This window comes from Patagioenas fasciata, chromosome 21, assembly GCF_037038585.1.
Source record: "Patagioenas fasciata isolate bPatFas1 chromosome 21, bPatFas1.hap1, whole genome shotgun sequence".
In the NCBI taxonomy this organism is placed as follows: Eukaryota; Metazoa; Chordata; class Aves; order Columbiformes; family Columbidae; genus Patagioenas; species Patagioenas fasciata.
In genome coordinates this window covers 5426160-5437772 of record NC_092540.1, presented here as the reverse complement: position 1 = coordinate 5437772, position 11613 = coordinate 5426160, and the positions used below count along the sequence as shown (strand labels likewise).

Genomic DNA, 11613 nt, shown 5'->3' with positions numbered 1-11613 from the left:
CCTCTGCTCCTGGCGCTTGTTCCTGGGGAGCAGAGCCCGACCCCCCTGGCTCCAAGCTCCTTTCAGGCAGTTCAGAGATCAGAAGGTCTCCCCTCAGCTCCTGTTCTCCAGCTGAACCCCCCAGCTCCCTCAGCTGCTCCCATCACACTTGTGCTCCAGCCCCTCACCAGCTCCGTTCCCTTCTCTCCACTCGCTCCAGCACCTCAAGGTCTTTCTTGGCGTGAGGGGCCCAAAGCTGCCCCCAGTACACACAGTCTGGTCCCCAAGGGGAAAACCTCCAAGATGTGGCACCAGCACCATCTCTTTGTGGCAGGTTTGTCCTGATCCAGCTCCCAAGCAAATTCAGGGCTCAGCACCCTGCATGGCCCGAACCCCATCGCGGTTCCGAGACCTCAGACGGGGTCTCCTCCCCTTGCCCTCCGGGCTCCCTGGGACCTGCACCTGTTTCTGCTTTTATACACAATTGATACCATTGTGCTGTGGAAGTTTTGGAGAACTGGGGCATTTTATGCTCCGCAACTTGCAGCAGCATCCCAGGCTTCAGAAAGATGGAAGCAAAGCCAAAGCTTCTATTTTATCAACTCTTATTTTATTCATTTATAAATACTGTTGTGTTTACAAGCATCATAGATGTGAATATTATTCCCAAACTTTCAAACACATAATACTTAGAATACTATATATAACAACAACCAGTAAAACAAATCATTCATCTCAGGGTTTGAAAGGCCACTCAAAAGTTGCATAAAAATACATTCTCTCCCCATCTCGTAAGCCAGTCCTGCTTCTCCAAGGACTTTATTTACAAAGAGCCATCATCAAACTCGCAGCCACAATAGGCGGGTTCACCCCAAGCAATAAAAATGAATTCACCCCAAGCAATTGCTATAAAAAAACCCAAATAGCTTGTGTGCTCCAATGGAGACCACGTCTGGCAAACGCTCTGGTTTCAATAGGGATCGGTTTTCAAAACCGCCGGCTTTGCGCTCTGACCCGGGCGCAAGGCGTCCTATTTGTCACCCCAGCGCACCCGTTGTGTCCGGCGCCGGGTGAGGCCAAACGAATTTATTTGTAAGGATTTGGTTCGCGACCGCGTCGTCGTCAGGAAATACTCACAGCTTTGGCTACTCGGTGAGAATAAACCGTCGGTGGGTTCTGCACCCTGGTCAGGGCTCGGGGGGATAATCCAGTGCTCGGCAGACACTTCATCTAAAGTGGTTTGGCTTTGCGAGGTGCCACGCGGAGGAATTCAGCCTCCCGCACGCTTTGCATACTGTTCCTTAGGATAAACGCAACGAGCGTCCTGGTAGGAAGGGGCAAAACGTCAGTGCAGACCGGGTTTGTCCGATGGGGTTGAACCCCATCCCTGAAACAGTGACCAGGCGTCCTCCCGCTGCCGGGAGCCTGCGTTGTGAGAAGAACAGGATCGTTCCTCTGAAATCCCACCCCTTGTCCCGCCGGGATGCGCAACCCGAGCCGCGCGTTGGGACGGCGGTGCCCACCGGCCACCAGCTCCCAGCGGCCACCAGCCCGCGGCTGTGTCCCCTCCACGTGGCGCAGACGGGACGGGCTCGGTTCGGAGCTGAGAACCCATGTGGGAGGAGGAGTGGGTCACCGAGAGAAAAACATCAAGAAGTACTCACGGAAAGAGCGCACCGAGTGGGAACGGCGTGCGGAGGAAGCATTGGTTGGATCTCAAGACTTCAAGCTGTTAAATATAGCGGGGTTAAAAGAAAGAAATAGGAAAAGGACGCCTGGCTTAGGCAGCGCTCTGCGGAAACCCCGTTGCCATTCCCAGCTTGGGTCTCCTCGTCCCCAACGCGCAGCAGCACGGGAAGGGCCTTGGGGTACCAGGAGATGCAGCATCTCGTGCCGCATCTCGTGCCGCATCTCGTCACCCCCATGGCTGCAGAGAAGGAACCTCTGCCCGGAGCTGCCTGGGGAAAAGCAGCAGCTCTAAGAGTTAGAGAGGTGGAAACAGGCGGGACGGGGAGGGTAGGGGCAAAATACGGAGAATTAGAAAAACGAAACAAGAAAAAAGTGCAAGGGAGAGGAAAATAAAGATGCTTTCTGAAGCAATAACCAGCAAAAGGTTCCAAAAAGCCCAGAACTGGCTGATAAGAGATAAATTCCACCCTGTTGAGCAAGCTCAAGGATTATGCTCAAGTATCTCATCCCTCACAGCAGAAAGAATCCCAGTGGGCTGGCAGGAGCCCACGGTCAGCACAGGTGCCCGGGACATTGGGAGAACGGCCTCATGGCTCCCTCCACAGCCAGGGACCGAGGCCGCGACCGGGCCGGGGAATCGCAGGACAGAGGAAACGCAGGGACAGACGTGGGAGGATGCGGATGAGAGCGATCTGGGTCCAGCACAAGCCTCCGAGAGGGAAGGTGTTAAGGGGAAGCTCGGCAGATCTGACGGTCACTGCTGCCCTCATCAACATCCCACAGCACGTAGAGGAGCCACTGCCTAAATGCCCATAGAGAGAACAATTCCAAACTGTTCTGAGTACGCGTAAGATTAAAGAGGTTTTTTTCTCTTTTTTTGAGGTTTCCTTCAAGGTCAAGGCTTATTGCAAGCTCCTGACAGATGAGAAGACTTTCATCCTGGCGATACAGCTACCAGCAGGCCCGAGGGGAGCTCCTGTCCCTCTGCCACCAGCACACCCACACTTCTCCAGGAGGTGCGACCACCGCTCCGTGCTCCCCTGCCCAGCGCCCACCCGCCCCATTCGCTGCACCAGCCGGGCGGCTGGGACGGGGCTCCGGTGCTGCCCCCTCTACAAACCCCACTCAGCACAAGGCACCCGAAATCCCAGAGCAGCCGCCTCTGCAGGCTGCGCCCTCAGGAACAGCAGGCGATGGCCCCGGCAGCGGTGGGGACGGGGAGGCTGCTTTCTGGGGGGGACACAGCTCCCTGCAGGGTGATTCACGCTCACATGAATGTGAAAGCAGCAGAGGGTCTCCAAGGGTTCAGGTTTGTCCTTCAGAACGCTTGGTGAGTCTCTGTGATCCCTCCTACCTCAAGGAGCAATTAGCAGATGCTACTAACGGAGACGAGGACACGGGGACAGCGGATCACCCGGGCAAGGCAGGGACAGGGGCGGCAGGGAACGTTCTGCCTTAGTGTTCCCCAACACGGGGTCTGACGCCAAGAGTCAGCGCTGATGTTACTGAACAGGTTTGAAATTTATATTAAATAAAAGACTCGGTCTTTTGGGGCGAAAGGAGAAGGTCTATGCGAAGCAGCTGCCGTCAGCCTGTTACAGAGATCGGCCCCGGCGGCTTTCACAGCATCACAGTGTCACCAGAGTCCCACAGCGCGGGTGGGCTGATGTGCATCCTCAGAGTCCCAGCCCACGGTCACATCTCCCACCTGGAGAGGGCTCGGATGTGCCGGTTTTGTTCTTTAGGTGTCACTTTTTAAAGCAGGAGCCACCTGATCCGGATCGGAGTCCAACACCAAATACTGGGCTTCCAGAAGAAGAAGTTTTGGCAGCTCAAACCCAGTCCTCACGTTTCTCTTCTCCCTTGAATAAACTGTCCGAGATACCACAACATGCTTAAATTAAAAATAAGAAAGTGGCAGGGGTGTGTGTTGTGGGGGAAATGAGGGCGGGAGGGGATGTACAGCAAAGGGCAGGGCCAGCGTGACGACTGATCCCAGGCTGTACAGAGGGAAGGAGGGGAGGGCTCGGTGGCGGGTTGGCAGCTGGTGTGGGGCATCCTCTTCATCCTCAGGCTTCCTATTTGGAGAGTTTGCTGATGACACGAATGAGGGCTCCGTTCTCGTCCTTCAGCCTTTGGTTGTCCGACTTCAGCTCTGTCAAAATCTGCGGAGAGACGAGGACAAGGTGGAGTTACAGCCCGACGTTCCCTGCGCCTCTAATGTCTCCAGGTTCTTACAAACTGGGCGCCGGGTGTGGAGGGGCTGAGAGGGAACTGGAGCACAGAGCCAGGGAGGGGAGGAACCATTTCTGAGCTGTTTCACCCCAAACCTGTTCCCAGAGGCTAATCAGGGGTCAGCAGAAAACTATAAACCTGCTTTTTGCTGATTTGTTTTCTCCTCTTCGCCAGTACGAGAGGGGAAAGTAAAGGTGTGAAATTCTCACTCAGGACTGGACCACACATGGCTTGCAAAACCTCTTTAGAATAAAACCAAAGCTCTTCGGGATCTCACAGCTGCTTAATGCAAATGCACATGCAGAGGACGGACAGAACATACAGACGCTGGAGACACGTCCTTGTGCTCCGTGGCCAGTGCTGGAGCTCAATGAGGGGTTGCAAAGCAGAGAGAAGCCAGAGCGCTTTTAACTGGAAACAGAGGAAGAAATAACTTGGACAACCTTGCAGCATTTCTCATTGGCCAAAAAAGAGCCCAGTTCCCCTGGTCTCTCACCTGCAAGCAGGTGCCCTCCAGGGGACTGTCCCCAGCCATTGGGGGGCTGGAAGGGGACCCCACGCTCCTGTCCTGGCTGTGACACAGGTGTCACCTGCACCAGGAGCAGCGCCAGAGCCTCCTGGAATGACCAGGTTACACACAGGCACCGGTACGAGCTCAGACACGGCTCCTGTCTGCCGAGGAGGATTAGAGGAACTCAACATCCCCACTAAACCTCCTGGCTCAGCTGGAGGTTCAGCTCTGGCCACAATCTCCTGCTCATTCCCCCCACTACAGCCCCTCCAAGGCCCCCAGCAGCTCCCGGGGCAGATGCCGGTTCGCACTGCCCTGGCTGGAGCAATTCCCTCCTGTCCCAGCTGGGCAAGCTGTTGGGGTCCCAGCACCCCAACCCCGTCCCTGCTGGTGGCAGCTGCTCCAGACAGAAGGTTTTACAAGAGAGAGAAGAGGGGACAAGTGCAGTGCAGTGGGAGACTCCCTGCGGTGCTGGGTCCCCAGCACAGGACACACATGGAGCTGCTGGAGAGGGGCCAGAGGAGCCACAGGAACGATCCGAGGCTGGAACAGCTCTGCTGGGGACAGGCTGAGAGAGTTGGGGTGTTCAGCTGGAGAAGAGAAGCTCTGGGGAGACCTTAGTGCAGCCTTTCCAGACTTAAAAGAGGCCCATGAGAAAGATGGGGACAGACTTTAGAGCAGGGGCTGCTGCGATAGGGAAAGGGGTGATGGTTTTAAACTAAAGGAGGGAGATTCAGGTTGGACATGAGGAAGAAATTGTTGGTCCTGAGGGCGGTGAGAGCCTGGCCCAGGTTGGCCAGAGAGGTGGTGGATGAACCATCCCTGGAGACATCCCAGGCCAGGCTGGACGGGGCTCTGAGCACCCTGAGCTGGTGAAGATGTCCCTGTCATGGAAGGGGGGGCACTGGGGGCGCTGGGAAGGTCCCTCCAACCCAAACCATTCTAGGATTCTATGATTCTCTATTGGGGAAGGGTATATTGGGATGGGCTGGCCAGAGCTCCAACCAGTGATGCTTCAAAGTGTCTGACGGACCCAGCAATGCTACGACAGAAAAGAACAGGAGTCCTGACTCCTTGTGAAATTTCTCACGGCCAAGCAAGAGGCCTCACTCATCACCAAAGAGCTCCGAAGCCTCGTCAGGTAAAACCAGCTCCATGTGATGCCGGCTGGTCACACAGGGGCTGAGAATAAATGTCTTATAGGGAACGTAGGGAGGGATGCGGCACCGCATCCTGCTGCCAGGGCGCTACATCTGTCAGTTTAAAGCAGTGATATTACTGTACCGTGGTGTCTAAGGACACCAGGGAGAGAAGGTTTGCAGTAACACCTTGTGTTAGACTCGTGAGAAAGCTGCACAAAATTGAGCAGAGCTTGCAGCCGCGCGGCTTTTCTGCAGCCTGGGCCCAGCAGCGAACCCAGAGCAGGCGGGTGTTAGCAGGGGAAGCGGTAATGCGAATATTTCCTAGGAGAGGAAAAGAGACCACACCACACAGCTCGTGAAACATCGTTTCCCCGGGTCTGGAAACAGTTTTGCTGAATTTTCCCTCTCTGACCTCAAAGCGCGTTGGGGAGGAGAATGACTGGAACCCATCGCTGTGAGGAGCGAGTCGGTGGCCGGCTCCAGGATACTTTTGAACATTTAAACCAGAAAGACGGGGAGATCATTTCACCCGATCACCTGCACAATCGAGGCCACAGGACACAAATTCCGCCCCCAGCCCCGTGAAACACGCGCGGTCCTGCACTGAGGCTCCCGGGAAGGGGAAGCCGCAATTCCCCTGGTTACCTCGTTTCTACGGTTAATCATCCTTGATATAATTTGTGTGCTAAGAATAGACTTTTTTTTATACCTTAGTGCTACTTCCAGCCCAATAGAGCAAAATGTGTCTTCCTTCTTTTAACAAAACAGCTATATCTGAAGGGACGTGCTATCCCTACTAACCGGCAAAAGTCAGGCAGGGCCCTGAGAAAGAAGCATTTACAGTTTTATTTTAGCACTGAACCAACGGAGTCGCAAGAAAGGATGTAATTTAATTGTGCAAGAGTAAAGTTTGCGGAAGGCTTGTCCTTGGATTTCAAGCAGTAATTGCTCTGCACTGAATTTAAACCGGGAGATGAAAGAGCGTCTGGTCGCGCTCCGACCGCTCCACCTGCCCGCTGGCCAGAGCGGGAGGTCAGGGATGCTGCAGCGGGAGCTCGGGCCAAAAACTGAACTCGGGCTCTTTAACACAAGGGAAGGAGCTTGTTTCGTCTGCTCAAGTGTCCAAGAAAACCTGCTGAGCACTGCCCAGCTGTAGGTTTTCTAAAAATCGCCTTCTTGTCTAAAATGTGCACTTCTCATAGAATCATATCGCCATTTAGGTTGGAAAAGCCCCTCAAGATCATCAAGTCCAACTGCTCCCCCCGCCCTGGCACTGCCCCATGTCCTGAGAACCTCATCTATATGCATGTTAAACCCCTCCGGGGATGGTGACTCCAGCACTGCCCTGGGCAGCCTGTTCCACCGCTTCACAACCTTTCCAGGAAGATTCTTTTCCTCGCATCCAATCCGAACCATCCCGAGAAATTGAATGAGATTGTTCCTTCTGACTCTGGATAAACTTTCTGGCTGGGTGGCAGCTTCCCACCGAACCAAGCCCAACTGAAAAAGAATTCTATGATGAGCAGTATGAGCACTGAACCAGCTGTTTCGAGGCGAGGTGATGAGGAAGGGGCTGCTGGTTGACCCGTCATCCCTCAGCAGCCACCTCGGTGCCACCACCAGCCCTACGTCCTCGTGTCCCGGCAATGAGCGTGTCCTCCCGTTTCTCTCCTGGGTGACGGGCTGCACAGAGCCCATCCGCAGGGACAGGGTTAGTGCGATGCCAAGCAGAGCAGAGTCAGCAGGACCCAACAGGGTCTCCGGCCAAACCCTGCCGGTCACGCCGTGCTTTGTGAGGTTCCTTTTTGGCACATGCTGCTTTGGAGCCACAAGCTTCATGAGGCACCCTCGAGAGCAACGAGGCGAGGGGGGAACAGCCCGGCCAAGAGAGCGAGACCTGCCTGGAGGAGTGGAAGAGGGAGGCGAGATGAGCCGGAGGGAAAGCAGCTACAGCTCCTCGGATTCGGAGGGTTTGGCAGGCAGAGAAAGTCTGGCTACGACCCGGGTCAGAGCCCTGTTTTCAGCCAGGAGTTGCTCATTCATCTGCCTCAGAGTGTGAATCTGTTTGAGCTGGTGGAGATTCTGCAGAGAGTGAGAGGAGTGGACAGAAAAATACAGAGAGAACACACCACGAAGACAAAAGGGCATGGAAACGTGAATTTAGTCCACAAGCAGTACAAGAAAGAAAAGAGAATAAAAGAACAATTAGTAGCAGTGAGAGCTGGATGGGCAGCGGCTCAGATGTGGATGGGGAAAGCCTTGCAACGCACTGAGGATGCTTTGGGAAATGTCCCTTTCTCCAGGGGCCCCCAAAGCCTTTAAAAAGGCCCAATAAAGGGATTTTCCAGCACAAAGCAGGACAGTCTCTTGCAGTTTATACCCCAGTCCACCCAGTGAGCTCCAGCAGCACACAGCCTGGACTTGGGAACTACTGTGAGAAGCATCACCATTGACTCACCGCAGGCTTTGAAAACACCACTGCCAACTGAGAATTGCCTTAAAACTCCTTTTCTTCATGTATTTCTAAAAGCTAAAGTAGTCTCGTGTTGCAAAGAGCGATCAGAGTTTCACACGGGATTTTAAAGGCACAGAATGAAGCACCTGGAAGCGTCACTGTCCTACAGCAGGTCACGGAGACATGGACCGTGGCTGCTGGGATGATGGGGCTGCTCAGGCTTCGGTCCTGCCCAAGGGTCTGGGGCGTCTGTGGGTTATTCAGCCCTGCCCAGTTCAACTCTGCTCTGTCCTGGGGTTCAATTTATCTCTGAGCTCTCAGAGGCGAGAAGTCAGAGCCTTAAACCGCTCCTTTGAACTCGAGGTGTTTGAACGACAGCACCCGACACGGGAGGCAGGCGAAGACGCGGTGTTCTGGGTTACGAAAACACAAGGGGGCAAAGGACGGTGCAGAAATGGAGCCCCAAAGCTGGGCTGGCACAGGTACAGCGGCCACGGGGAGACACGGAACACAAAAGCAAAACGGTAAAAGCCACGCAGACATCACCATTTCTGCAAGGACATTTCTCCCAGAGATGCTAAAGCGAAACCATGTGCTGGACATTGACACCAAGCGCTGTGGAGCTGCTGCTGAGCAGCGTCTGTCCCTCCTCTGTCCCTCCTCCCATCCGACCGCTCGTCGGGCGGCGGGGCCACGAGGACAAGAAACCGTCCTGGCGGTGGAGGAGCACAGACAGGGCAGTCGCAGAAGGGAAATATCCAACAGAAGAGTAGCTGGAGGTTCAAGTGAGAAAATCCCAGCCCAGAACCAAAGCAGCTCCACAAACCCAGGTGCTCCTCCCCGCGTCCTCGTGAGCCTGCAGGGAGGGAGGGAGGGAAGGGTCTGCAGGGACGGGGATTCCTGTCTGCCATTTAATCAGCAGAAAGCACCCAAAGGGAGGTCACTCTGTCCTGAACCAGGGCAGCATGGGCAAATCTTCCGTGACACAAAGAACTTGCATGAACTTCCAGCCAACTTGCATGACAAGGAGCTGGCTGCAGTTCGCAAGGAACCTGCTGCACCCCAGCACCTTTTTGTCCAGGGGCTCATTACTGGGTGAAAGAGAAATACTTTGTGTAGCCCCCATGCGTCAGCTTGATTCTAGCAAGCAAAAAGCACTACCCCTGCTCCCTGGTGGGGAATCACAACACTCTGTCCAAAAGCTCTGCAAAACGCATGGACACCAGGCTGGGGAGTGCAGGGAGCAGCAGAGGACGGGGTCTGAGCCCCCGAGGGCGCCAAACCCACAAAGCGGCTCCTGCTGTTCGGACCAGGCCAAGGCAATCCTGGCACCGCATCAATCAGCAGGTCCTGCAGCCAACGAACCGCAGGAGACCTGTGGGGACACCAGGGCACAGAGATCCCCTCACCCCAAATCGCAGCTTCTGGCCATTGCCCAACCCGCCCGTGCTATGGCAACTCCTCCTGCGCTCGGTGAGGACAGACAGACGGCCATCACACGTCTGTCCTGTGATAAATAACACCCAGGAGCTGCCGCAGGCTGGTTCGTACTGGAAGAGTCATTTCTTTCGGTGGTACCACGGATAATAAATATCCCGTCTTATCACAGGGAACACGGCCGAGCATCTGGCCGGCAGGAAACGTCAAACATATGGAAAATGAGGTGTCATGCTACGCGAGATGGGGAGGATGGCGATCGTTTGAGAGACCACCTTTATTTTTCCAGCACGAAACCTCAGCAGGGCACGGGCAGAGGCAGCTCGGCCTCCGCACGCTGCCACGGCCCAGAAAAGGGATCACTTATGCAAAACTGTGTGTGCTGCAGGTAGGACAGGCTTCTATTTACCAGGAAACCTCGCAGAGGCCAGGAAGCTGGGCCTGAAACCAAGGGCAAAGACCAGAATCTGGACGATACCGCTGTGATTGCTTATCACTCTGCTTGATACCTGGCTTACCGAAAGCAGGTTTCTCAGTTCAGCTGTACCTGCTTCAATTAGAGGATTTTGTGCCCGCAACACCAGAGGAAATAAAAATGCCCAGAGCATGCACAATATACAAAGCCAGGAGGTGCGGTGCTGCTACGGAATAGAGAAGCTTCTGTGACCTTCAAGAAAAATTGCTGTATTAAGTTGGAACCTCGGGCACTTGGCATTGAATTCAGCTCAGTGCAAATGCTCATTTTCTTGCTCCTTCTTCAGCCAAGTTGCTTTATCTCCAGTCGAATTCCACACTTGCTTAGGAAAACGCTGGCACTGCTCTGTCACCGTCACGAGAGCCGGTCTGCAGGAGCAGCTCTGGCACCAGAGCTCATCCCGCTCCTCTCCGTTCCTTGATTGCTTCGTTAGCAGGGGTGAAGCTCATGGAAGGAACAAAGCTTGTCACCTTGAGCACAGCCTGAAGTATAAAGAGTGTTTGCCTGGCTGCTCTGCACCTTAAAGGAAACTGGTGAAGTTGCTTAAGTCACTTATTCCTTCTGATTCTGCTCGACATCTTTTCAACCAGAGCAAGACTCAGGAATGAAAGTCTAACCAGAGTGAATAGATGTGTTTTCCCGGCTCGACTTTCCCAGGTTCCAGTATAATTTGGGGAATGACCTATTAGAGAGCAGTGCAGGGGAAAGGGACCTGGGGACAGCAGGGTGACCATGAGCCAGCACTGGGCCCTTGTGGCCAGGAAGCCCGATGGTACCTGGGGTGGGTTAGAAGGGGGTGGTCAGTAGGTCAGAGAGGTTCTCCTGCCCCTCTGCTCTGCCCTGGGGAGACCACACCTGGAATATTGTGTCCAGTTGTGGCCCCTCAGCTCCAGAAGGACAGGGAACTGCTGGAGAGAGTCCAGCGCAGCCACCAAGATGCTGAAGGGAGTGGAGCATCTCCCGTGTGAGGAAAGGCTGAGGGAGCTGGGGCTCTGGAGCTGGACAAGAGGAGACTGAGGGGGGACTCATTCATGTTTACAGATATCTAAAGGGGGAGTGTCAGGAGGATGGAGCCAGGCTCTTCTCGGTGACAATCAGTGATAGGACAAGGGGCAATGGGTTCAAACTGGAACACAGGAGGCTCCACTTAAATATGAGCAGAAACTTGTTCCTGGTGAAGGTGGCAGAGCCTGGCCCAGGCTGCCCAGGGAGGTTGTGGAGTCTCCTTCTCTGCAGACATTCAAACCCGCCTGGACACCTTCCTGTGGAACCTCAGCTGGGTGTTCCTGCTCCATGGGGGGATTGCACTGGATGAGCTTTCCAGGGCCCTTCAACCCCTGACAATCTGGGATTCTGCGATCCTGTGACTTCCACACTCAGGATGAACTTGGACGCTCTGCGGGGGTTACCCCAAGGTTATCCATTCTAGGGCTGACTCTCCTGCTTCAAGGCTCAATGGAAGCGAACACGGAAAGTGCTTCTCCAGTTCAGCGCTTGTGTCTTCAGAGGTTTTATACTCCTTGTCATTGAGTGGCTGTCACAAAAGACACGTCACAGTGCACACGGGTCCTCACTCCATGCTCCAGGTTTCGCAAAACCTTGTGGAAATGTAGTAGCGCCTCAGAAGAGAGATTTTCCAATCCCACGGTTATTTATTCTAACTCAAGGCCACTTCGGTTGTTCAGTGCAG

At 54.5% G+C, this 11613-nt stretch overlaps 1 protein-coding gene across 7 annotated transcripts in view; it reads right to left on the bottom strand.

Annotated features, from left to right (window-relative positions):
* Window positions 1–567: 567 nt before the first annotated feature.
* PPP1R12B (protein phosphatase 1 regulatory subunit 12B) overlaps window positions 568–11613 on the bottom strand; it is a 127432-nt gene continuing 116386 nt past the window's right edge. For 4 of the 7 annotated variants that reach the window (XM_065854414.2, XM_065854416.2, XM_071817797.1 and 1 more), the window contains one exon: window positions 568–3833. In XM_065854414.2, coding sequence (XP_065710486.1) covers window positions 3747–3833 — 87 coding nt within the window. In that variant the 3' untranslated portion in view covers window positions 568–3746. Of the gene's footprint in view, window positions 3834–3873; window positions 4315–7418; window positions 7639–11613 lie in introns of those variants that run through there. The other 3 variants (XM_065854419.2, XM_065854412.2, XM_065854415.2) reach the window with 3 other exon arrangements.